Source organism: Brassica napus, chromosome A5 (assembly GCF_020379485.1).
Source record: "Brassica napus cultivar Da-Ae chromosome A5, Da-Ae, whole genome shotgun sequence".
NCBI lineage: Eukaryota > Viridiplantae > Streptophyta > Magnoliopsida > Brassicales > Brassicaceae > Brassica > Brassica napus.
Genome location: NC_063438.1, coordinates 8876536 through 8901580, shown reverse-complemented (window position 1 = coordinate 8901580; position 25045 = coordinate 8876536). Strand labels below are relative to the sequence as shown.

At 30.2% G+C, this 25045-nt stretch overlaps 3 protein-coding genes across 3 annotated transcripts; 2 read left to right on the top strand and 1 right to left on the bottom strand.

The window, feature by feature from the left end:
- The first annotated feature begins 13519 nt into the window (after positions 1-13519).
- Positions 13520-14844, top strand: LOC125609480 (trihelix transcription factor ASIL1-like). Its single transcript, XM_048780952.1, has one exon. It carries the CDS (start codon positions 13637-13639, stop codon positions 14630-14632), a length of 996 nt encoding a protein of 331 aa, XP_048636909.1. The 5' UTR covers positions 13520-13636; the 3' UTR covers positions 14633-14844.
- Positions 14845-15102: 258 nt separating this feature from the next.
- Positions 15103-16111, top strand: BNAA05G14020D (dormancy-associated protein homolog 4). Its single transcript, XM_013877452.3, has 3 exons — positions 15103-15395; positions 15743-15836; positions 15945-16111. The coding sequence occupies exons 1-3, from the start codon at positions 15167-15169 to the stop codon at positions 15976-15978; spliced, it is 357 nt and encodes a 118-aa protein (XP_013732906.1). The 5' UTR covers positions 15103-15166; the 3' UTR covers positions 15979-16111.
- A 2385-nt stretch (positions 16112-18496) lies between these two features.
- Positions 18497-20362, bottom strand: LOC106379846 (nuclear transcription factor Y subunit A-5). The gene is made up of 5 exons (XM_013819709.3): positions 20078-20362; positions 19515-19675; positions 19267-19409; positions 19010-19183; positions 18497-18924 (listed from the first exon to the last, which is right to left on the bottom strand). Exons 2-5 carry the CDS (start codon positions 19663-19665, stop codon positions 18697-18699), a joined length of 696 nt encoding a protein of 231 aa, XP_013675163.1. The 5' UTR covers positions 19666-19675; positions 20078-20362; the 3' UTR covers positions 18497-18696.
- Positions 20363-25045: the final 4683 nt, after the last annotated feature.

Below are 25045 nucleotides of genomic sequence, written 5' to 3'. Positions count from 1 at the left end.
TTTTAACTCGCCGCCCGAAAGAGTACAGCTTGTCTCCGACCACGGCTATGCCATGTGAGCTTTCTTGGTCCTGTCCTTCTCCTCCTTTCTGCTCCACCTGTTAATCGATCAATGACCAAGATAACTTAAACCCACGATGATGATTCATGATAACTATTAAACATATATTGATGAGTCGGTAATTATTCAAATACGTGACAGGCTAACACAGTGGTAGTTGAAGGATATATTTTTATTTTTATTTGAGGATGATAAAAAATCTTAGTACTCATTACTCGATTCAAAGTTCATGAATATCTAGGTCGAAAAGGAGTGGGGTCACGTGAATACGTGATGAGAACACAGAAGGACTATCAGTGTCAATGTGTCATATGCTGATAATCGATGTTTTTCTCGTGTAAAAGTTATGTATTTGATGGAAATTAGATTGAAGGCTTACCTTGATCCACTCGCCTTGCAAAGTCGGAGTCACAGCTTCAATATCCATTTTTGTTTATTTGTTGTTTCTCCTCTTTCTACGATGTTCTATTTATAGGACGAAATCTACGCGTTAAGATATACTCCATATCACTTAAACTTTAAGTGGTGTTTAAGGGAGGTGAACTGAATTAAGGGTTTTAGGAAATTTTGGAATTTTGTTAAAATCTCCTGTTATTGAAATAATAATTTTAAAACTCTTTTCAAATCAACTGTTATTTAATATGAGATTTGTGCAAAGTCATTAAAACTCATTTAGAATCACATGTTATTCAATTATTAAGAAAATATAATATTTATACAATTTATTTTGGTTACATAAAAAAACATTAAATGAACAAAGTTCAACCATAAAAAAATAGTATTTTGTAATTACAAATTTTAGATGACATTAAATTTTATCTTGAACAGTGAGAATATCAGTTATTGTAAAACAAAATTAAAAATTTTAAACACCACTTAAAGTGATACCGAAAGAATATTTAATTACGTGGTTCTTGTGAAGTGGTGTGACCTTGTGGGTATTTTCGTCAAACAAGAAATAAGAAGATAATATTTGTCTTAAAAGACCAAGCCTTGAAGAGCAGTTAGACAACATGGATGGTGCTCAAAGAGAATGTCGCAAAGTCATGACGGTAAGCAGGGCCGGCTTTAGGATAGGGGCAAACGGGTGTGGGCCCCGGGCCCCATTTTTTTTTGTAAAAATAATATTGGAAAAAGAGTCCAGTTTTTTAAAAAAATTAGGAATATGGGCCCAAATTTTTTAAAATTATCGACAAATACATGTGAAAAAATATTTAATTTATTTTGGCGTATGGGTCCATGATATCTTGAGCCGGTCCTGACGGTAAGGAGCATGGAAGCGAGGCATGATAAAAATGATGCATGTGTTTCTTTATTTCCGCCATAAGAACATGGCTATTGTAACTGAATTTTTAGCCGCAAGAAATAACACTCAAAAGTAAAATTATAAACTATAAAATTTCAATAATATATGCAACTGGTATCATAATAACGGTTATATATTACTTGTGTGACTTGTTATTTTCTTAACGCAATGAACCTTTTTTTTTTGAACTTTTAACGCAATGAACCTTTTCATCGTAAAAAATACAAAATACTGATGTAACACCTATAAGACGAAATTCGTGGAAGATCATGGATTTGGCCACGCACTCACGCAGTTGTACCCTTGTGGTCTTGATGTTATAAACTTATAATCAATTGCGCATATTAGACAACAAAATTGGATAGGTCTTCGTTGTCCTTGTAAATCCAGGTAACATATTTCAACTGAAGAAAGTAGCTATGGTATTTTTTAAATAATGACATGTTTCAAAAATATTTTGAGCACCGTATACTTCAAGCTTGGTGCTACCGTGCTATATTTATTTATTTTATTTTTTATGGTTAATCAAATCGAGTACTTTTTTTTTTTTTGTAACACTTTTTCATAAATCAGGAATCAAATCGAGTACTTATAGATCAAAACTCATACATCTCTTGTTGTAACAAAAAATCTTTCTCAAACAACGTTTAAATCATGGTTTCTGGAACTTTTCTCCTTTAAATATTAACAGCGACATATAAAACAACTATGTTTTTTATATATTTTCACTTGATATCTGATTTGATCCATATAAATAAAGTACAATTTTAACATACTAAAATTAGTGTAAATATATATTTATTTTTAACATAAAAATTATTTACTTATAAGACTCTGATAACTAAAATAATCAATTTAATAAATAAATATTATAAAAGTTACATAAGATATAGTAGTAAATAATCATTTATGTATATATAAATTTTTAATATGTGTATATATGCATATTATGGATCGAGTCAAATATTTGTTCCTAAAAAATATTATTATTTATGATTTAATTCATTTTATAGATATTATATATGATTTTACTTTGATTTTATAATGTTTATATATATATATATCTGATTTTTTTATTCGAAAAAGATAACGAATCAATCAAAATTTACGTATAATTTGTCCACTCCTAGAATAAACTATAGATACACAAGAGAAACTAAGTTAATATAGTTTTTTTTTGTAACAGAACTAAGTTAATATAGTTAAAACTAAAGAATGTATAGGTTTTAATATGGCCTTGTTTGGAAATAGTGATAGAGATAATGATATAGTTCCCTAATTATGTACTAGGCCCTATGTTACATGGAAACGGAAGCGGGTACGTGGAAGCGGAAGCGTAAGGAAGTGCAGAAGCGATATTTTTTAAAATATTAGGAAGCGGGTACGTGTTGGAAGCGTATATCCATATATATATATATCCATATATATATATATATATATATATATATATATATATATATATATATATATATATATGTAAATTTTTAGAAAATTAGGACTAAAAATTATATGATTTAAATTTGAAATAAAACATTTATTCATTTATAATAATTTTGAAATGATTTTATATTAAAACTGTAAAAATACACATAAATTATGTTTACAAAAATATTATATTAATTATTTTTAATTTAAATCATATAATTTTCAATATGTGCTATATCTTTAATAAAAAATCTCAATGCATAAAGATAATTTATAGTATTATTTTTGATATTTGTATATTTATAACTCAATATTCATTACTATTAATTTTTTTTATTTTATATAGATTAAAACTATGGTTTTATATTTTATTGATATACATTGTATTTATTTTTTAAACGGAAGCGTGATTCCAAAATGGAATCATAAGCTTCCAACAAGTTTTTAAAGAGAATATTTTAGAAACGTTTTGGAAGCGAGATTCCGCAAGCTTCCACAAGGTTCCGATTCCGATTCCGATTCCGAAGCGGGAAGCGGACGTCCGATGAAGCTTCCGTGCAACGTAGTCTAGGCCGAGTGTGTAAAGGAAACTACTTCCCTACATCAAACTTTTTTTAGAATGAACAACTGTTGTGCATGATGAATAGTCTAATGATTGCTATAAAATTAGGGTTTTTTTTTTTTTTGTCAACTCTGATTTCATTTCATAAGCCCTCAGGCTAAAGATACATGAATCAGGTTTACATTAAAGCCCAAACAAAGATACCATTTACAAGTTAAATTAAAAGGCCCATATCCAATTCAGCAAAGTTTTCGGCCATCATTATCATCATAACTACGCGTCCATCCTTTAGGGCATGTTACAACGCGTGTTTTAACACGTGTCCCTCATGCACAAAGGTGTATTCTCCGATGACCGTAAGCTTTCCGCCGCCTGGGCTCCTCCGCGAAGATGGATGCATCTTTGTCTTTTCCATCACTTCCCGATCCCATCTTTCTCCAATCCTCCGCCCAAACCATTGTTTATAGCCTGACTTCTGCATCGCCGATTTATAAGCTCTGGGAAAGACTCGAAATTTGATCCAGGGAAAGACTTTTATCGGACCATCTTCAAGATGCCGATTCAACTAAGCCTCCGAGAATCACTCGAGATAAATCCAATAACTCATAATACCTTGTAGCAAGGAAACTTTACCCAATCGCCAATCATGGCTCACATCAGAGTGAGAGTAAAGATTGACTCCTATAAATAAAGTATATGGGGATAATCTTTGGGAGAAGAAAATCAGACTATAAACTAAACGGGATTTGAAGTAGTTTGCGAAGGGGGAGATTGAAATCACCGATCAAAACAAGATCGGATCTTTATTGATTCAAACCAAATCAGAAATAAGAAGAGATTTGAAGAACAAAACTGATTTGATTTGAACAAACACAACAAAAGTCGCCTAACGAAAGTCTAATCGCCTAGGGAAGATGAAATCGATCACTTGATCGAAGATTATAATACAGAAACAAAAATCGAAAGTCTCATCTCCTTCTCCGTGAAAGGTCGTAGTGAGAGAACGGAGAAGAGGAGAGAGACTTTCTAGTGCACGTTTTGCTATAAAATTAGGGTTAAGAATTATTTTTTGTACAAGGATAACTTTTAGTTTTCTTATTAAGAAATAAGAAGTTATGGGTCGGTGAAACCAAAACCACGTAAAATTGATTTTCCTTTGGTTAGCAAATAATTTGTCGACAGCTTTTTTACCTGTTTTGTGAATCGCACTAATTTTGCAGACATGTTCTTCTAATTTTGCTCAAAAAAAGTTCTTTTAAAGAACAATATGACACCTCATCATAGGTTCATAGTCATATATCACCGCTCCACTGTTTACTTGTTTAGGAACCTTTATTGTTTAGTTGTCGCAATATTAGGCCACATGGTACAAATTTCCATGCGTTCATGTACACATACATGCACTTGGACTAACCAAGTCAATTTTAATTTTTGTAACCAACTCAAATTGTTTTTTGTATTTCTTTTTTCTTCTGAACACCTAAGTGTCTCAAAATCTAATATAACAAATTTCTAAGTGTGAAATTTTAAATGATTTGAATTTTGTTTTTCTACTGAACACCTAAGTGTCTCAAAATCTAATAGAATAAATTTCTAAGTGCTGTTTACAAAAGAAAAAAAAACAAATTTCTAAGTGTGAAATTTTAAATGATAAAACTTAATTTCCGATTAAAAACTGAACTAATTTGAAAATAAAACTGAACTAATTGTTTCTAAAAGGAAATAAAATTAAGTTAATAAAAAATAGGAATTTTTTTAGTTAATTAGAATTTTAATTTATATGGTTGTGATTTGTGAAGAAAACATATACTACTAAAACCTTGATTGGTACAACTGAAGACAAAACATTAATAGTATGCAATAGAAACTGTATGCTATAGAAGTAATATATTCTCATAAATATATTTAATAAAATAATTTTTAAAGCGGTAAATAATTTGTGTATGATCATGATGTATAATTTTTAATTTCTAAATAATATAGATATGTATATATTATTTATATATTTTATTATATTAAATTAATTTTTAGTATATTTTAAAAGTAAAATATTATTCTTTTGAAAAGTAAAAAAAAACTATTTTAAAAATAGAATTTTTTTTATTGATAAAAATATAGTTTTCATTTTATTAAATAAACTAAAATATTAATAGTATATTTAGGAAATTTTTAGTTAATTAAAATTTTAATTTATGTGGTTGTGATTTGTGAAGAAAACATATACTACTAAAACCTTGATTGGTAAAATTGAAGACAAAACATTAATAGTATGCAATAGAGATTGTATGCTATAGAAGTAATATGCTCTCATAAACATGTTTAATAAAATAATTTTTAAAGAGGTAAATGATTTGTCTACGATGTATAATTTTTTAATTTCTAAATAATATAGATATGTATATATTATTTATATATTTTATTATAATAAATTAATTATTAGTGTATTTTAAACGTAAAATATTATTCTTTGAAAAGTAAAAAAATATATTTTAAAAATAGAAATTTAATTTTTAGATAAAAATATAATTTTGATCTTATTTAATAAACTAAAATAGTTATGTTAAATTATTTTAATTTATTTATATATTCTAAATGCAAATATTTTATCAAAAACCTCATATGAAAGCATCGAACAAAGAGAATTTAACTCCTTTCTTACAAAAAAAAGAGCATTTGGAGATCATTTATTTTAAATGTTTTTCTAATAATTATTATTGGATAACAAAAAACATAAATCTTATGTTAATGCTCTCCCGATCAAACCCTAAAACATATTTGTATAACTGAGAAACAAACCAATTGTAGCATTTGTGGAACTATTACTATCCATTAACATCAAATAGTTTTCTACATAAATGTTTGTACGTGTAGTCCGTTAGTTTGATTTTGTTTGTTGATCTTGTTTATCTCAACAATTTACATATCTTCTATTATTTTTAATGTTCTATTATTAAAATAAATTAAACAATCATATTAACCATATAATAAAAATTTAGATTCTTCACATATATTATATTTTGAATTTTTAAAATGAAAATTACGAAAACTTTTAAAAATCTCACTTTGTAAATTTTATGATCTATAGTGTTAAAAAATTGTTATAATAAAATACAAATGATCAAAAAATTATACGAGTAAAAATCACATTTAATAGATATTCAGATTAATATATATAGGTCTTATCACATGATATAATTACGGTTGAATGGACAAAATTAATATTTAACAAGTATCAGAATTTACATTTTATTTTGCACATGTGCGCGGATAATCAATTAGTACTTCATTATTATGCATTATAAATCAGGAATTGTGACATCTCCACTTCCTTTGCTGGTTTTGGAGGATCTGTATATCAGATGGTAAATAATGCATATAAAGAAAATTTACCACTAGGTGAATAGGAAGGAGATAGATGAGAAGAACCCAATTTGGACGCCAGAAAATTTTTTGAAATGTTAGATGCAGCTAATCAACCATTGTATCGAAGATGTATAGATGGACATTTACCTTTATCATCTGCAAGTCGATTGATGGTGCTAAAGACTGACTATAATTTGCCTGAAGAATGTGTGGATGCGATTGCGGATTTTGTCAGAGATGTTCTACCTGAGAATAATTTTGCACCTTGTTCATATTATGAAGTTCCAAATTGGTCGCTGATCTTGGTTTACCTTATCAAGTGAAAGATATATGCATCGAGGTATGTCTTTTGAAACATATTTTCCGCCTAAAGTAGTCATATATATTTGAGTCAACTTATATATTTTATGCTATTTTAGGTTTGTTATATTCGTTATCTGCGAATTAGGCAAAGAAACGATCCTTGGATCACTATCACGTCAATAAATCCAAGAAGCCGATTACAAGGAGTATTTGATTACAACAGCGATTAACCGAAAAGGATGTACACTTGGAATCAGAGGACGAGATTGGAAAGTATGACGAAAACGATTCAGCTTCATGTTCATCATCAGATAATGCATCTGCTTCAGAGTAGATCTTGCATAATTAAATGTATTAGAGAATTGCTTTTAAATTTTTGTAGATTTCTTTTAAAAATATTTAAGAATATTTGCAAATTTCTTTTATATATATATATAATATCTGAGAATTACTTTTAATCATTGTAGATTTCTTTGAAAAACATTTTAAATATTTAAAATTTATTTTATATATATATTAATTACTTTTAATCTACATACATGTCACCGGATCGACTGATCTTTGTCGATTTTATATTAGGTTCCATGGAATTATATTTTTGAGGAAAGAATGGTTTCTATGTTTCTATATGTTACGACTATAATTCTAAGCAAGTTAATAGATTGGTAAAAAGAAAAGTTAATAGAATGGTAAGAAAAAATAATACTTTGGTAGCAAGCAATTCAAATTTGCGAAGGAAGGCACTAGCAATCAGAGCCGGGCCTAATATATTTTGCCCCAGAAGCAACAAAACATTTTGGCCCATTTTTCTGAAATTTTTTTACTAAAGACACCTTTACAGCATATCGAACCCACATCAGATAGAGGCATAGAGCTATAAGCCTATAACTATGGTCGTGACCAGTCAAATTACGTAATATTAATATTTATAAGTATTGTTGGCCCTTTGAATACTCCCTCCGTTCCTAAAAGATGTATGTTCTAGAAAAAAAATTTGTTTTAAAAAGATACATTTTTTAATTTTTCAATGTATGATTTTATGAAAAATTGTAAGTTTCAAAAAAATTAATGGTGTTTATTGAATTTCTATTAGCTTAAAGTTATGGAAAATTGTTATTCACAAAAAACAATGCATATTTAATGAGTTTTCTTAATATATGTGAAAAGTCTAGAATATGCATCTTTAAAAAACAGAGGGAGTATTTAACTTCGTTGGGCCCTGAAGCAATAATGCTTCATCAGCTTCTACTGAAACCCGGATCCGCTAGCAATGGTCGTATAAACATTACTTATGGAATTCGATTTCACTTTTGGTTGAGATGGAAAAGAAAAACATCTTGCCAACACTCTGCTTAAAATTGTAAGTTTTTTCTTTTTGTAACTGAAAAGGGTTAAACCCGGGTCTATTAAAGACACAGACTTAACCCCGGGGTGGAGGTACAGCCCACGGATAGACCCTCTCCTGGGCATTCAAATGAGCCGAAAGCAATAGCTCATATCCGTGTGGCCAGCGGGATTCGAACCAGGGTTCGCCGTATTGGGTTTTTAGTCCCGGAACTAATAAAATTTGTAAGTTTATTAGTTATATTTGAACATAACTATGATATGTCTAAACATGAGGTAAAAAATGATTAATAGTTTTTTTTAATTAGTTACTATTATTGTACAGTATTTGATGTAAGATCTAAGTACAATTCGGAACTCTAAACTTAGAAAACATAATTACAACACAAAAATTTGGAAGTAAGTACCTAGAAGAATAACATGTATCCCTTATTGGCATCCAGTATATGCTTTTTGTGACAGTGTTATATTTTGTCCTTGTATTTTCTTTTAAATAATATGAGTGTATACTAATCTCCTAAAGGCTTGTCCACCGGTAACATAGAAATTCTGTCGTTATACATGGAAGTTAGATATTCATGTCATTTAACCACACAGGCGAGTAAATCTAAATGGTGGATTTCAAAACCTAGACAGTTAGCACTTTTCTCAGTTTACCGTACTATACCTGTGTAAAAAAAAGTATATATATATATATATATATATAGAAACACATGTGGAAAATTTATTATTATATAATATGATTTTCTGTATGATGTATCTATTGTTGTTTAATACTTTTCCACTTTTCTCACATGTAAAAGACTAATTTATTAAAGTATGATATATAAACTAATAAATGATTTCATAAGTATGATATATAAACTAATAAATGATTTCATAAGTTATTAAAACAATATTAAAGTATGATATATAAACTAATAAATGATTTCATAAGTTAATATACATATTTTAAATTAAAATATTAAAAATAATTTAATATTTTTATCAAGTATGAGACGTGTAGAATGACAATATTTAATTTGTATAATAATTCTGACAAAAAAAATATAATAAGAAGATAAAATTTTAAATATATAAAAATTGAAAAAAATGTACTATAATTTAAAGTTTTAAAATATAAGTAAAATTGATACGAGGCAGGTTATATAAATTAATTATCTTATTTTCATAAAATTATATTTATGTAAATTTTAATTTTATTATATATACCTTAAAAACATATGTTTTTATAAAAAAGAAACATATCTATAAAATTTCTAATTTTCAGTAAATGATTTTTTGTACAAAAATCCATCTCGCGCTTTAAAGTGCAGGTCAAAATATAATAATAAAGATTATTATTAGATATATAATAACAATTTATAACAAAATGAAAAATAATAAATATTAAAATGTCTAATATCAATAATTAAATTAAATTAGAAATTTAAAATAAACCAAAAACAAAACATCAAAATTTCTAATAACACGTGAACAATAGAGTAAACTAAATAAATAAGTAAGCAACTATATTTATTTCAAACTTAAATCACTAAATTGTAATATCCGTACACGAATCGTTGATGCTCTAATCTATTTCTGTTTGAGTATGCATTTTCTCAAATATTGATATATCTTAAATATTGATCTATTACGCTTACAGCAAAATGATAAATTAGTTTGCCTAAAAATTTGTATAGCTAAGTTTTTTAAAATTAGAGCATCACTTTCATAATATATCCACCATTCATCTAAACATTCATAAATTAGAATACTTTAAATTTAAAAATTTAAGTCAAATTGTATTACATAATGGGTCACTCAGTTCAACCGGTAGCCGGGTCCCAGATATTAGCGGCTTTTTGCGGGTTTTATAGAATTTTAAAATACAAGTTTAAAAAAAACCGGATTACATATAGAGTCATCAATTGTGTCAGTTTAACCACGGGTCATGCTTCAGAACAATGAATGTAATGCCTCATGCAGAGGCGAACCCACATGGAAGAAAGGTGGGTCAGCTGACACAGGTTAACTTTAAATATTTTGTTTGTAAGCTATATCATGTACTCGCTAACAGCACAATTGGCTATGTATTTCCTCCTCTGACACTCCTTTCCTGGGTTCGAATACCGCTTCCTGCACCCCTTTTTAAAAAAAAATCCATGCTTCTGTTTGTGCTTTTGTTATAGTTTGGGTTTAAATAAAAGTTATGACCTAGGTAAAAATATATCATGGGTCCGCCACTGGCCTCATGTGTAACATTTAAGTGTAGATACATAATCAAAAATGCGAATTTATATTATATATAAATTTGGTTTATTTCGAAAACATAAACATTATGAAAAATCTACTTAAATAAGGTTGTTGCACTCTTTCATTTGACTAATAATATTTTGTTTTAGCTTAAATTTTGACTAACAATATATTACCATATATTTCTGTAACAAAATGTAGTCAATTTAATAGGTGCTATAACTAGATTTCCTAAATTTTTGAGATTTTTCTGAGATAAAATATTTTATTTTTTTCTACATGAATCAAAACCATTATATATCTCTTAAAACCTTTAAACAACTTCCATGTTAGTCTTACTTCATGTTTCTTTGAGATCTGATGTTTGCAAAACTATGTTAATCTTCTCCATCTTGCAGCTTTTCTTTTCATATATTTTCTTTTTCTTTGCTCTTTTACATCAAAAATTATAAAGGGTATATGGTCATTGTCAAATGTCAACGTAAACCTTAATTCTAATAACTTAAAAACACTCATATTAGTTTGCATTTAACCAACCTGCAATTAATATTAGAAAAGGGTAAATTACATGTTTACCATTTTCATGGTACCACTTTTCATTTTTACCACCACGAAAGAGATATTTTCAAAAATACATTCTTCATTAAATGGCAAAAGACTCTTATGCCATTGTTATTTATATATATACTAAATTATTATTTAAATACAAAAATTTAAAATTTAAAAAATTGAAAAAAGTAATTTTTTTTATGTTTTCGAATTATACTTTTTCAAATTCGAACTTTTTATAAATTTTTTTTTGAAATTTTCTTTTTTCAATTTTTTTTTCATTTTTTTCAAATTTCTTTTTGAAAAACGAAAATTATGTTTGAAACTATTTTTTCAAAATTTTTATATTTTTTAAGTATTTATTTATATATTTATTAGAATCCTAAATTTCACATTCCAAAAACCCTACCCACCCCTCAACTCTAAACCCTAAGTCTAGATTAGTTAACCCTAAGGGTATAATTGTTTTTTATCCTTCATTAAAAGTGAAAATAAAAGTGGTTGGTGTAAACATGAAAAGTGGTACTATGAATGTGTTATTTGTGGCAATTTCCCATTAGAAAACCCCACATATTAAAATTTGTAGTTACAAAATCAATATCATTATACAACACCTAAAAGTATCCATATCAAATATATCAATCAATAGTGAATGGACTATTAAAGAATCATAAATTATATAGTTTATTTAAATTTATGTGCTATTAAAAAATATATCAAAAATTGAATCATATTCTTTAATATTGTTTTATGGGTTTTTATCGTGTTAACAAATAACGAATCGCAGGTTAATGACAAGTTTTCTGATTTTTACCAGGTCTTCTCTCATTTTAAATATTGTATTTTAACTGAATCTGAACTGGATTATATACGGATCACCAGTTTTACTAGTTCGACCGCATGCCAGGGTAACGAAAACATTGCTAAAAATTATTAAAACCCATAAAAATCTATACTATTAAATTAGTCCAAAATCTACCAAGTAAATCTTACGTTTAACCAATTCAACAAATGTAACTCTTATAAAATGCACATAAAATATAAATATAATATTGTTACATAAGAGAGTGTATATACAAAATCTTAAATAAACTAATTGATAAATTATATAATTTTAAATAAAAAAAATCGTTTCGTTTTTTTGATAAAATAGGAAGTTGAAACTTAATACTACATCCCAATAAAATCACTAATTTAAATCAAATTTCATATTAGCCGAAAAAAATCTGCTCTGCACTGATCAAATCCTAGGTATTTGAAAAACAATTCAAATGGTAATAGTAATAAGTACCATAGTATCTTGGCACTAATAAATTAAACTACAATTATACCATGGAAATGTACACGTTGCTATTATATTTATATGGGTTTTTATTAATAAAATTCTTCGACTAAAAATGGATCGTAAAAAACCACTCAACTAAAAATTTGAGAAAAAAAACTCTCATGTTTAGTTCCGTTAACGTCTCATTTTCCATGTCTCATTTTCCATTACAGTATTTCTGACAGAGGATAACATGCATTAACATAATTAAAGTGGAGGATTTCTTTCATCAAATTTTTAGTTGAAAGATTATTTTTCGATCCATGAAGAGTTTTATTGTTAAATGCGATTAAATAGTTTAAAAATTTTAGTAACACTTATGCATTATTTAAAGAGAAAAAGACTAGGATAGCACAAAACTAAATTTTTGTTCCCAAAGTAGCACTCAAAGCTCAAAGTCACAAAAATAGGTTTCATTAAAGAGGTAAATATACATTTATACCCATTGGGTTAATTAATCCACACCTTAGGGTTTAGAATTAAGGGATGGGGTTTTGGAATTAGGGTTTAAAATTTTACAAAAATAAATACTAAAATAAAAAATAAAAAATTTTAAAAACAATTTCAAAAAGTATTTTTAAATTATAAAAAGAAAATTTGAAAAAAAATAAAAAACAAAATTTTGAAAAAAAATAAAAAAAAAATTATAAAATTTCGAATTTGAAAACATATAATCTGAAACTATAAAAAAAATTTTTTTTTCATTTTCATTTTTTTTATTTTTATTTTTTTTATTTTTATTTATTTTGTTTGTTTATTTAATTTTAAACCAAGAGTATAAGAGATATTTTACCTTTTAATAAATATCATTTTTGTGACTTTCTCTTTCTAGTGCTATTTTTGAGACATAAACTTCAAAATGTGTTATTATTGACAATTGCCCTTATTTAAAACTATTACGATCGATTTATAAGCCTTTAAATTAAATTATAAATTCTTATAGAATACTTTATCAAGTTTATTATAACCGATTTATAAAGCTAAGGGTTTGTCTTTATTATCTAGTTATTATGTTATTAAGGGAAAGTGTGAAGGGCCATTTCGTCAATTTGCGTATCGGGTCAATTAACGGAGATGACGCATCCGGTGACCTTATCCCTTCGCCGGTCAGAAAAAAAAATCTCGGATCTCCTCTTCCCAAAACAACTTCAGATCTGAAAAATCCATGGACGAAGAAGACGAGACTCGGTCCCCAAAATCTCCTGGAGATTCCTTGTCACCTGCACCTTCCTCTCCTCCTCCGATTTTACCTACCAGCGACGTCACGGTTGCCTCTGCGACGAAACCGCCTCAATCTCTAGCTTTAGTGGTTCACACTCCTTCCGTTGTTGGAGGTAGCAGAAACGGACGAAGCGGAGGCGGCGGAGGAGGAGGAGGGAGAGACGATTGTTGGAGCGAAGAAGCGACGAAGGTTCTAATCGAAGCGTGGGGGGAGCGATTCTCGGAGCCGGGGAAGGGGACGTTGAAGCAGCAACAGTGGAAGGAAGTAGCAGAGGTGGTGAACGAGAGCCGTCAATGCAAGTACCTCAAAACAGATGTTCAGTGTAAGAACAGGATCGATACGGTGAAGAAGAAGTATAAGCAGGAGAAGGCCAAGATCGCTTCTGGTGATGGGCCTAGCAAATGGCTTTTCTTCAAAAAGCTCGAGTCTTTGATCGGTGGTGCTGGTGGCAACAGCACTAAGGCTCCAATGGGACGACGTCAGGGCAATAAAGGAACGGTTTTGAAGAGAGGCTCTGATTCGATGAGGTGGCATTTTAGGAAACGGAGTGCTTCCGAGACCGAGTCTGAGTCTGATCCTGAGCCTGAGCCTGAGCATTCTCCTCCTGACTCAGCTGAGAGTCTCCCACCACCACCACCACCGTCGCAACTGGTGTCGAAGCGGTTGAAGATGGATGAGTTAGGAGGGAGTGGAGTTGGAGATGTGGCGAAGGCGATTCTTGGATTCACCGAGGCGTACGAGAAGGCGGAGACTGCTAAGCTGAAGCTGATGATGGAGTTGGAGAAGGAGAGGATGAAGTTCGTTAAAGAGATGGAGTTGCAGAGAATGCAGTTCTTGAAAACTCAGATGGAGATGACTCAGAACGATCGAGAGGAGGAGAGGAGCAAGCCAAGGATCAATGATGATGATGTCAAGAATAATGGCGATGTAAGTAGCTGACAATTGAACACACAAAATGTTTTATTCTGATACTGCAATGATTAAAAACCGTCTCTAGATTGCTGGATTAGGATTTGATGTTGCTGTTGTTGTTGTGCTTTATGGTATGTGTAAATGTAGAACTCTGATCATCATCGTGCTGTTGTTGCTGTTGTTGTTATCTTATCTTGTCTGAAACAATTGGCAAATAAAAAACAAAACTTTGAACTTGAGTGTCCTGAAACTTATGTTTTCTTAGAAACAAGATGACACACACCACCTTATAGGATATTCACCATGTCTAAAAGTACAACGAGATTAGAGAAAAACCTTAGGAAGATACATGTATTTGATTAGTCAGCATATGTATCCATAATTAAAACATCCTTAATTAAGGTAAAGCTAATAATTAACCTCACTAAATATATTCTTTCTCACCTCTCTACCTCTATAAAACCATTTTCCTTGCATAAGAAGATAAGAGACAAAAAAGCCAAATAGTTTGTAAAAAGATATATATTGTAGTTATATATTTTTGGATAACATTTTGATCGGATGGGGTTCCTACACAAGCTGTGGGATGATACGGTGGCCGGACCGGCGCCGGAAAGTGGTCTCGGAAAATTGAGAAAGCTTCATTCTTTATCCACCGTCCGATCTCCTCTATCCAGCATTACCAAGGCGAATAACAATGTCTGTGGACTCGGGAAATTGAAGATGGATCCAGGTCTTGTTCCGGATTCTCCGACCGGGTCAAGCATCAACCCGGGGACGCCTTTGACCCGTAATTATTTCTCCTCCTTCCTCTAAAACTACACAAAAGAAAATGTTAAAAAGACGAGTGATTATTTCCATTGTATTCATTTTGCATGGTTTCAAGGTGTTACGTAATGATAGATTTTAAATAGTTTTTTTTAAAGCATATCAATGTCAAATTAAAGAACAAAAGAAAGAATATTTTTTTTATGTTCGTCATATGTACCTATATAGTATAAACCATTGTTATTTCTTAAATAGTAAACGAATGGTATGTTCTATAAATATTTACGAAGGTCAACTCATATTTATCTTATACTAGTATAATTTTATTCTAAGAACACAAATGAAAAGGTTTATAAACTATCTATGCAGCGGGAACACCATGTGATAACTTTGGACCATTCAGCGCCGAGAAAGTCCCTTCCGCCGGTGAAGCCGATGCCGCAAGTCTCACTTCTTATGAATGGTTAATATAATCAACTCCGTCACCTTGTTTTGATTATACGTCTCTTGTATAATTGCAACATTGCCTTACATATGGTCTCATTTGCTTTGTGTTTATACGAAACTACAGGATTGTGATCAACGCATGCGCATTGGACCGTTGAAAACGACGAGAAAGAGAGAAAGTGCTACGGGTTTGTATATATATTATTAATAACCTAAGCATGTAACTATGTAAATAACAATTAATTTGTACATAAGTTTTTATACAAAATACAAACACTACTCCCTCTCAAACATGTCTAGACCCCAGCAAAATTTGGAACCCCAAACAAAACTCCCTTTTATTCTATGTTATTTTTATTGCTTGGCTTACAGTCCTCGCAGACCCATCATAACATACAACCTAAGCAATATAATCAACGGCTTTAAATGAGAGTCACATACATGAGATTCCGACAAGGTCTCGAAAATGATTAAAAAAAAAATTAGGTAGAAGAGAAAAAAAAACAAGGCCGCACAGAGTGAAGAGACCAGAGTAAGTTTTTTTTTTGGTAAAAGACCAGAGTAAGTTTATTAGTACATTAGTTTATTAGTACATGAGCTGCTGATGTGCCTTGACAATCAGAGCGTCTCTAGGCATATCTTCCTCACCTTCTCCGGCCATTTTCACTCACTAACACAGCGAAACACAAGCCATTAGGTACAATTTGAAGCTCATGAGCTTCAGAATAAGACGGAGAATTAACCTAGCTACAAAAAATCATCAATGCCAAGATTCGAACAAAGGATCAAATCAACCGTAGATACGGCAATAGATATCTAACACAAGACAAAGTCGATGGAGTTTGGTAGATGCACGCCGGAGGTTAATGAACGGCGGCGAGTTATCGCTCTCTGCGTCTTTATGGGGAGAGAAGAAGTAGAGATCTCTTTTGTTTCGGTCATCTATTGCGTTTAGCGGTTAAACGGTGGGCCCAATGGGCTTTTGAATTTTACTCCTCGATTGGCCTCGATTGGCCCGCTAAAGTGAAACGACGTCGGATAAGAATCTTGTTATTATCGACCATAGTTTTCCTTAATTTTAAGTGTATTAAGGCATGTTCGTTTGTACATCTAGAAGATGCATCCAGATGGTCCATCTAGATGTCTTATCCAGATGCTACATCTGGGTGTCGTTTGCTTCTTTATTTCGTCTATGCATCCAGATAGATCATCTGAATGCAACTATGTTCGTTTGTTTTTCATTTATTAACTTTCATCTGCATCCAGGTGGACTTGTTAATAAAATGACTAAAATATATTTTTTTACGTTTCGACGGAAAAATAGCATTTTTACGGTTTTGGCTGAAAATATTTTTGCGGTTTTTGAGGAAATATGTGTTTTCGAGAAAAAGTGCATTTTTATGGTTTTGGCGGAAAATACGTTTTATGGGTTTGGCGGAAAAATACGTTTTTGCGGTTCGGACGGAAAAAGTGTGTTTTGAAGTTTTAGCGGGAAAAATGTTTTTGACGAAAAAGTTTTTTTCACGATTTTGGCGGGAAAAGCATTTTTGCGATTTTGGCGGGAAAAGCATTTTTGCGGTTTTGGCGGGAAAATACATTTTCCCGGTTTTGGCGGAAAAATATATTTTTCCAGTTTTGGGGGAAAAATACATTTTTTCAGTTTGGCGGGAAAATGCTTTTTTACGATTTTGGCGAGAAAATGTGTTTTCCGGTTTTGGCGGGAAAATGTGTTTTCCGGTTTTGGCGGGAAAATGTGTTTTTTTCCGGTTTTGGCGGGAAAATGTGTTTTCCAGTTTTAGCGGGAAATGTGTTTTTTCCTGTTTTGGCGGGAAAATGCTTTTTCCGGTTTTGGCAGGAAAATGCGTTTTCCGGTTTTAGCGGGAAAATGCGTTTTTCCGGTTTTGGCGGGAAAATTCGATTTTCCGATTTTGGCGGGAAAATTACGTTTTCCGGTTTTGGCGGGAAAATTATGTTTTCCAGTTTTGGCGAGAAAATGCGTTTTTTTTTCCGGTTTTGGCGGGAAAATTGCGTTTTTCCGGTTTTGGCGAGAAAATGCTTTCTGCGGTTTTGGCCGGAAAATGCTTTTTGGAGTTTTGGTGGGAATATGCGTTTTTGGGGTTTTGGCGGGAAAATGCGTTTTTTTGTTTTGACGGAAAAATGCGTTTTTTCGATTTTGGTCGAAAAGTGCAGTTTTACTAGTTTAGCAGAAAAATGTGTGTTTATGAAAATGTGTGTTTTATGTTTTTTTTTGCGGAAAAACGCATCTTACGGTTTTGGCGGGAAAGTGTGTTTTTCAGTTTTTGCGAGAAAATATATTTTTTTGGTTATATCGGAAAAATGTATATGCAAAAAAATAGAATTTACAGTTTGAAAATAATATTTTGATTTTAAAAGGTCATTTTTGTCATTTATCATTTTGGACTGAACTAGATGCATCTGCATCCAGATGCACCATCAAGACTCACCTTCATTTGGGTGAAAATTTGAGATGAGTTTTTAAAAATTCAGCTGGGTGATTCATCTGGATGTAGCATTATAATGCACAAAACGAACATCAATTTGCATCTTCACCTAGGTGATCATTCACCCAGATGGATCACCTGGGTGAGCAAACGAACAAGGCCTTACTCTTTGATTAATTGAATGCAAGTCTTCTAGCATTTGTGTATTTCATAGGATAATGGTATTTGTAATTAACAATATAGTTTGACAATGATATGAAAGTTACTTCAATGTAGAGTTGAGTGAAGTTGCAGATGATGAGATGATAGAAAAACAACATAATTTTTAAAAGGCAGAAACTTTGTAAAGAAGCAAATAACACTTTTATAGCCAAGGATGACTTCCCCTTTTCAACTGGAGCAAGATTATGACTCTCACGTCCCTGACATGAGAGCTGAGACATGATGTGTTGATGGATACCCTGAGAATCTGAACGGTGCATTCTGGAACATGTTGTCACGGTCTGAACTGGAGCTCGGTGTGGTCAAACTAGAACAGAGTGATTTTGATGATTCTTGAAGCTTCTTTGTATTGAGGAAACGCCCACCGGAGCCTCTTGCTCTCTTTAAAGCATGAAGATGGCGAGACTCATGAAGGTACGGCTGCAAAAAAAAAAAAAGAATCGTTAAAGATCTCGTGGTGTCGTCTTAAACCAAATGGGCAAGTGGAAAAGATTGATCATCATACTTTACGGCTTTTGATGAGTTTGTTCTGAGCTTCAAGCTTAGCACGATGCTTCCTGCGACGAAGAATGGCATGGTACTGTTTGGCATTGACGAACATTGGTTCATTCTCTTGATAGTTATGAGGCAATGGCACTCTTGAAGTAACCAAACCCATCATCTCTACATGAGGCAGCACCTGCAAATAGTTTTTATTTTCCAATTTAACAAACCAACGGCCTATTTTATTCAAAACTGTGAAAAGCATAGACGGTATATTACCGTTGATTGGGATGCATATTCAGGAGCCAAGAAGCCATTGAAATAAGTAGGAGGAAACACAGAATCGTGAGACACCATGGACGAGGTGGTTGTTGATTTGGTATAACTTGCAATAGCCTTTCCCTGTGGGCTTACTATGTAACCTGCATACAACCGACCATAAGACACAGCATAAAACTTTTAGCGGTGTTCTTGTAATGTGACTAAAATATTCAGGTCAATGAAAAAAAGCTTGCAACTTCACACACCACCGCCTGATTCTTCAGTAGATTGTGTTGAGGATGAATCTTGATCTTGCAGCTGTAAACCCGAATGCTTCATCTTGCAGGGCATCATCAGGTTCTTTGTTAAGCTAAAGGATTGAGATCCTTGAATGTTTGAATTTGTTGGGACTTGCATTGTCTGTCACCTAATGTTCAAACCAAGCAAGAATCATTTTTTAACTGAAATTTTTTTTTTACTGAACCAAGCAAGAATCATGATTCACAAAATCAGCAAATCTAAGAGATAAATGAATCCACAAATTTTATAAAACTACCCTAAAATCCAGATTCAAGTGTTGATTTACACAGTAAGATTGCTCAGTGATTTGAAAGATTCAAACTTTCTGGAAAAATAATATTTATTTTGGTGAAGCAGATTGATTCATGAAACTGACATAGAAAGCATAACATGCAAACCAATATATATATAATATATATATATATATATATAGAAGAAAATAAAGAGTTTTTCAAAGAGAGTGAAGTGAGATTAACTCAAATTTTCTGGGCACGCTAACAGAGTAGAATCCAAATCTATATAAACTTACTGATTCAAGCAAAAGAGGGTGTTTGGATGTGGTAAAAGATGGAGAGAAATAGAAGTTAAGTAATAAGCTTGAGATGATGATGATGATGCATGTCTCCTTCCTCAAAACATAGCTGTTTCTTCTGTCTCCCTCTCTCTCTCTCTGTCTCTGCAAATAAGTGTAGTATTGGCTATGGCTTAAAAGACTAAACCTGACTCATTTTCTCCTTTTTATGTTTTAAATTATATAGACCGAAAACCGTTGCTCAAGATTAATTTTCAGAGATATTCATTCATACATTAGACTCTAATATTTAGTTTGTCTTCTGTATTTCGAAAGATTGATTTTTAGACTTTTTACAAATATTAAAATAATAAATATATACTGTTACTATTACTTTTGTTTTCTGTTTCTTTATCAATATTCTACTACTTTTTTTTACTCCAATATTCTACTACTTTTTTAATATTTATAATTATTTTGTAAATTGTAAATAGTTTATATTGATTAAATTATAAAAAAATATCAATCTTGTAAAAACACTTTTTTTAACAATATTAATCTGTTAAACACAATGAAAGACCTTGTAATGTAATCACATTCTCTCTAATTGCTATTTTGTTTCCGTGTTTTTAAATTATCTACTAAATCAATATGATTGGTTCTTTGTGTCTAGTTCTGTTGTGATTATATCTTGATTCATACATCTATCTTATTAAAACTCAAGTACAAAATTAGAGTGTTTGGAGACTTGAATAGGACTATTAAAAAATTTGGAGTGTTTGGAAACATGAATTGCAGTCTTTAAAAAAAAAAATATTTTTGTTTGAAAACAAGGATAGTAGTATTAATAAAAAAAGTAATGGGCTTATGTTTTTAAAAAAAATTGAAAGTTATCTAGGCCACTTTTAAAATATACCAAAATGGGTCAATCTAATTGCCTAAATTTTTTTTTTCTAAACTAACCATAAAACAAAATTTAAACTTTATATACATATTTCAAATCAAAATAATAATTCAAATTTGATTTATATCAAAAATTGATTCAAAAATATACATATATTCAAAAATGAATTTTTACTAAACTATTTTTCAATAACCATTATAAAAAATATTGTCAATATATATAAGAAAAATATAATACAAAGCCCAATTTGAAATACCAACTCAAATTATGGTTTTTATATTTCATATTAAGTTTTAAAAATATAATATATGTAATTATTTATATGATGGTATGTATAAAATACTATTAATTATATGATTACTTATAGGATGGTACATATAAAATACGATTAATTATATGATGATAAAATACGATATATAATAATGACTAGGGATGGGCTTTTGGGTACCCATACGGGCTTAGTTCTGATCGGTTTGTATTTCGGGGTCAAAGATTTCAGCCTTATTAGAATGTTTCTAAATTTTGGTTTGAGTTCGATTTGGATCTTTGCGGGGTTGGTTTGGGTTTGGATAACTAATTTATTTTTAAAGTCTTAAATCATTATATATTTTAAATTTCTCAAAATGTATAAATAAAATAATATATTACGTATAAATTTGAATAACATATGTCATAATACTTAAGCTTAACATATCAATTGGCTTGATTTAAAATTTTGGATACGGAATCAATAATTATTTTAAGTATTTTTGGTGATTTGAGTATACTTTAACTATTTCAGATATTTACTTTTGACTATCTATATATATTTTCAAGTATTTAAACCAATTTAAAAGTATCATTTTTGATGTTTTATATACGTTAAATCTAAAAATAATTAATATATATAAGTATATAAATCTATTTTTAGATAAATTCGGATACCCAAATACTTCGATTCGGATCAGATTCGGATCAGATTCGGTTCTCTAAATAACAAAATTTTGAATAATTAGAATATTTAATCAATTTATGTTCGGGTTTGGTACTATATTTTTGGATCGGTATCGGTTATGTTCCTCGGATTCATTTTTCCAAATCCTAATAATTACATGAAAAACAAATATTAACATATTTTTCAAAATATACACCCGCGCGCCTGCGCGGGTCAAAATCTAGTACTACTTAAGATGGACGCAAGTCAAATACTTGCTATTTTACATATATATGATATTTAAAGTAATAGATTTTTAGATTTATATTTAACTTGTAGAAAACAAGTATATTTTATTTTAAACTAGTGGTTTGCCGGCGCTACGCGCCGGGTTTGTATATTTTATTTTTAATGAGTTCGAAATTCTTATTTGATCCATTTAATAGTAGTTAGTGCCAGTAATGTAGGGTTTTTAGTGGATGGTCATATATTTTGTTTGTGAATCACTACAATAATCGTTGTAGACATAAATTTTAGTGGGACAAAGGAAAAATTGAAGGAAATCACTATTTATTAATTGCAGAACAAAAGGGAGAAGAGGCAAACGATGCAGTTAAGTTTGGGGACACAAACGTTTGTCAATTTTAGTTGTTGATATATGTGTTTCTCTTGTTTCACCCGAACAGCCAAACTGTGAAGAAATTTACTTGTTTTGATTGAATATCCTTTCATGTGCATATCGTGTATGAGGTATGCGGAAGATCTGAGTCAAAGTAGGTAAGGGAAGGGGATGGATGTATGAGCAGTTGAAAGAGTCGGTTTTGAAAACCATCTCACAGTATTACTAATAATAATTTGTGATGTTTAATACGATAAACATGAACTAACTAAAACGAACTAAACCAAAATAAAGAAAGTGGTTTGGATCTGCCAATATCAAATGTTTTTTTTTCTAAATCGCAGTACATGGATAGAATTCGGTTATAAACCAATCAATCCGAATAAACCAATAAATGATTTACTTTAAAGATAGTAATTTAGATATCTGATAAATTATATAATATAACTGATATATATATATATATAACTTATTTTTAAAATACCGTATTAGCCGTTGATTTTAATGAAAATGTTTTCCAAAGGTTATTTTTTTTTTCATTTTCACCAAACTAAATAAACTAAATATTTTTCGAAGGTTAATATTTTGTCATTTTCACCAAACAAAATAAACAATTTTTCGATGACATATTTATTTTATGTTAAATTTTGTTAATTAAAATATTTTGATATCACTAACTTTTATTATGTTTATTTTATAGAAATTATCATAATTATTAATCTTTTTACTATTTTTTATATTTATATAAAACACCAGAATAGAAAAATTCCCTTAGATTGCCATTTTTAATTTATTTTCACAAAAATAAACTTCCAATGAGAAAAATGACCAAAAGCGGTTTTATTGAAAGGTAAATTGCATTTATACCCTTATGGTTAACAAATCTAAGTTTTGAGTTAAGGGGGGTTTTGGGATGAGTTCAAATATTTTCAAAAAAATATTAAAACTTTCAAAATAAAAAGAGCTATTTTAGTCATCTTATTTTTTAGGGCTATTTTTATGACAAAGACTTGAAAATGGCTATTTGAGAGAAGTGCCCAAACAGAAATACCATTCTATTTAAAATTAGGTTACTGAAAATATATTTGTGTGTTTAATATTATCCGTTTTCTAATCATATAAAATATTATAAATTTAAATATATTTATGATTTGGTGGTATAAAATCAAATAGATCGAGGACAGACAATATATAAATTAAGCCAAACTAATGTAGATATGATTTTAATATGATGGTTAATTTTTATAAGGGAAATACCATAGGATATCACTAAAAAAGTTTATGTCACAGATATAGATTCTAAAGATCAAAATGTTTTATCAAAGAGGTAAATATATATTTATACCCTTAGGGTTAACTAATCCAAACCTTAGGGTTTAGAGTGAAGGGATGGAGATTTGGGATTGAGATTTAAAATTTTATAAAATAAAAAATAAATATTAAAAATTTGAAAATAAAAATTTTAAAAATAGTTTCAAAAAGCATTTTCGAATTACAAAAAGAAAAATTGAAAGAAAAAAAAAACAAATTTCAAAACATATAATCTAAAACTATAAAATTTTATTTTTTATTTTATTTTTTATATATTTAGGACTATTAGAGCACCATTAACCTAGCACCCCAAGTGGGGTGCTTATTTTATTTTTATTTTTTAGTTTTTTGTCTGATTTTTTTTTCTAAAAAAAAAAATTAAAAACGAGCCAATCATGAACCGCCACGTGTTAGTGGGGCCCGCGAAACAGTACAAGATCCAACAAAACCCGACGCTTAATGTGGCGTCTTTGACGTCGCTGCTTCGTCTTTTGCTGTGGAGCCCACCCTTTAGCACTTCTCCAAGCGTCCCCGTTAATCCTGCTCTTAGGGTCTTTTTACCTATTAAATGAAACATTTGGTCATTTTCCTCCTTGTGGTCTATTTTTGTGACCAAAACTTGAAAATATCTATTTAGTAGATTTACCCTTTTTATAAACCAAAAACTTGAAATTTTTTAAAAAAAGAACCAAAATTAAATCTAAATCCAAATTGAACACCTAAGATCTCTTATGGAGTTTTTATAATTTACTATTTTTCCTCTTCAAACGATAATCGTTCAAGTGTTAATGTAACAAAGTTGACAAACTAACACTTCATATCATGGGCTTTTGGCTTGTGACAATATATTTGGCCCCTGATTTTAATACAAATTATTACAGAACCAAATCATTAGCAAAAACAAAACAGAAGAGAAATATGCTTGATACTTGAAGAAAATCAAGACCACCAGAGATTTGCAAATTGGAACCCAGCTAGGCAGCATCTCCAACAGGCCTTCCCATTGCTGCATGTTAAAGTATGAAAAACTACAAAGATATAATGAAATATGTTTCGAGTATGTGTTGGATACTGATATACCTTGAGACTTTTCACATTGATATTAACTAATGCAACTAAAACACACACAAGCTCACAGTCGCATATATGAGAGATGGGATCTTAAGCCTCGGCCCAATGTGTTTCTTCGAGCAATACTAATAGCTTAAAGCCGTTTTTATCATACTCAAAAATACGAAA

What these genes read in the sequence shown, in the direction of transcription:
- LOC125609480 (XM_048780952.1), top strand. Translation starts at nt 13,637, where the DNA reads ATGGACGAAGAAGACGAGACTCGGTCCCCAAAATCTCCTGGAGATTCC.
- LOC106379846 (XM_013819709.3), bottom strand. Translation starts at nt 19,665, where the DNA reads ATGCAAGTCCCAACAAATTCAAACATTCAAGGATCTCAATCCTTTAGC. An exon ending in AATATGCATCCCAATCAACG is followed by an intron (nt 19,184 to 19,266) that starts GTAATATACCGT and finishes AACTATTTGCAG; the next exon opens with GTGCTGCCTCATGTAGAGAT. An exon ending in AACTCATCAAAAGCCGTAAA is followed by an intron (nt 18,925 to 19,009) that starts GTATGATGATCA and finishes TTTTTTTTGCAG; the next exon opens with CCGTACCTTCATGAGTCTCG.
- BNAA05G14020D (XM_013877452.3), top strand. Translation starts at nt 15,167, where the DNA reads ATGGGGTTCCTACACAAGCTGTGGGATGATACGGTGGCCGGACCGGCG. An exon ending in CCCGGGGACGCCTTTGACCC is followed by an intron (nt 15,396 to 15,742) that starts GTAATTATTTCT and finishes CTATCTATGCAG; the next exon opens with CGGGAACACCATGTGATAAC. An exon ending in AGTCTCACTTCTTATGAATG is followed by an intron (nt 15,837 to 15,944) that starts GTTAATATAATC and finishes ACGAAACTACAG; the next exon opens with GATTGTGATCAACGCATGCG.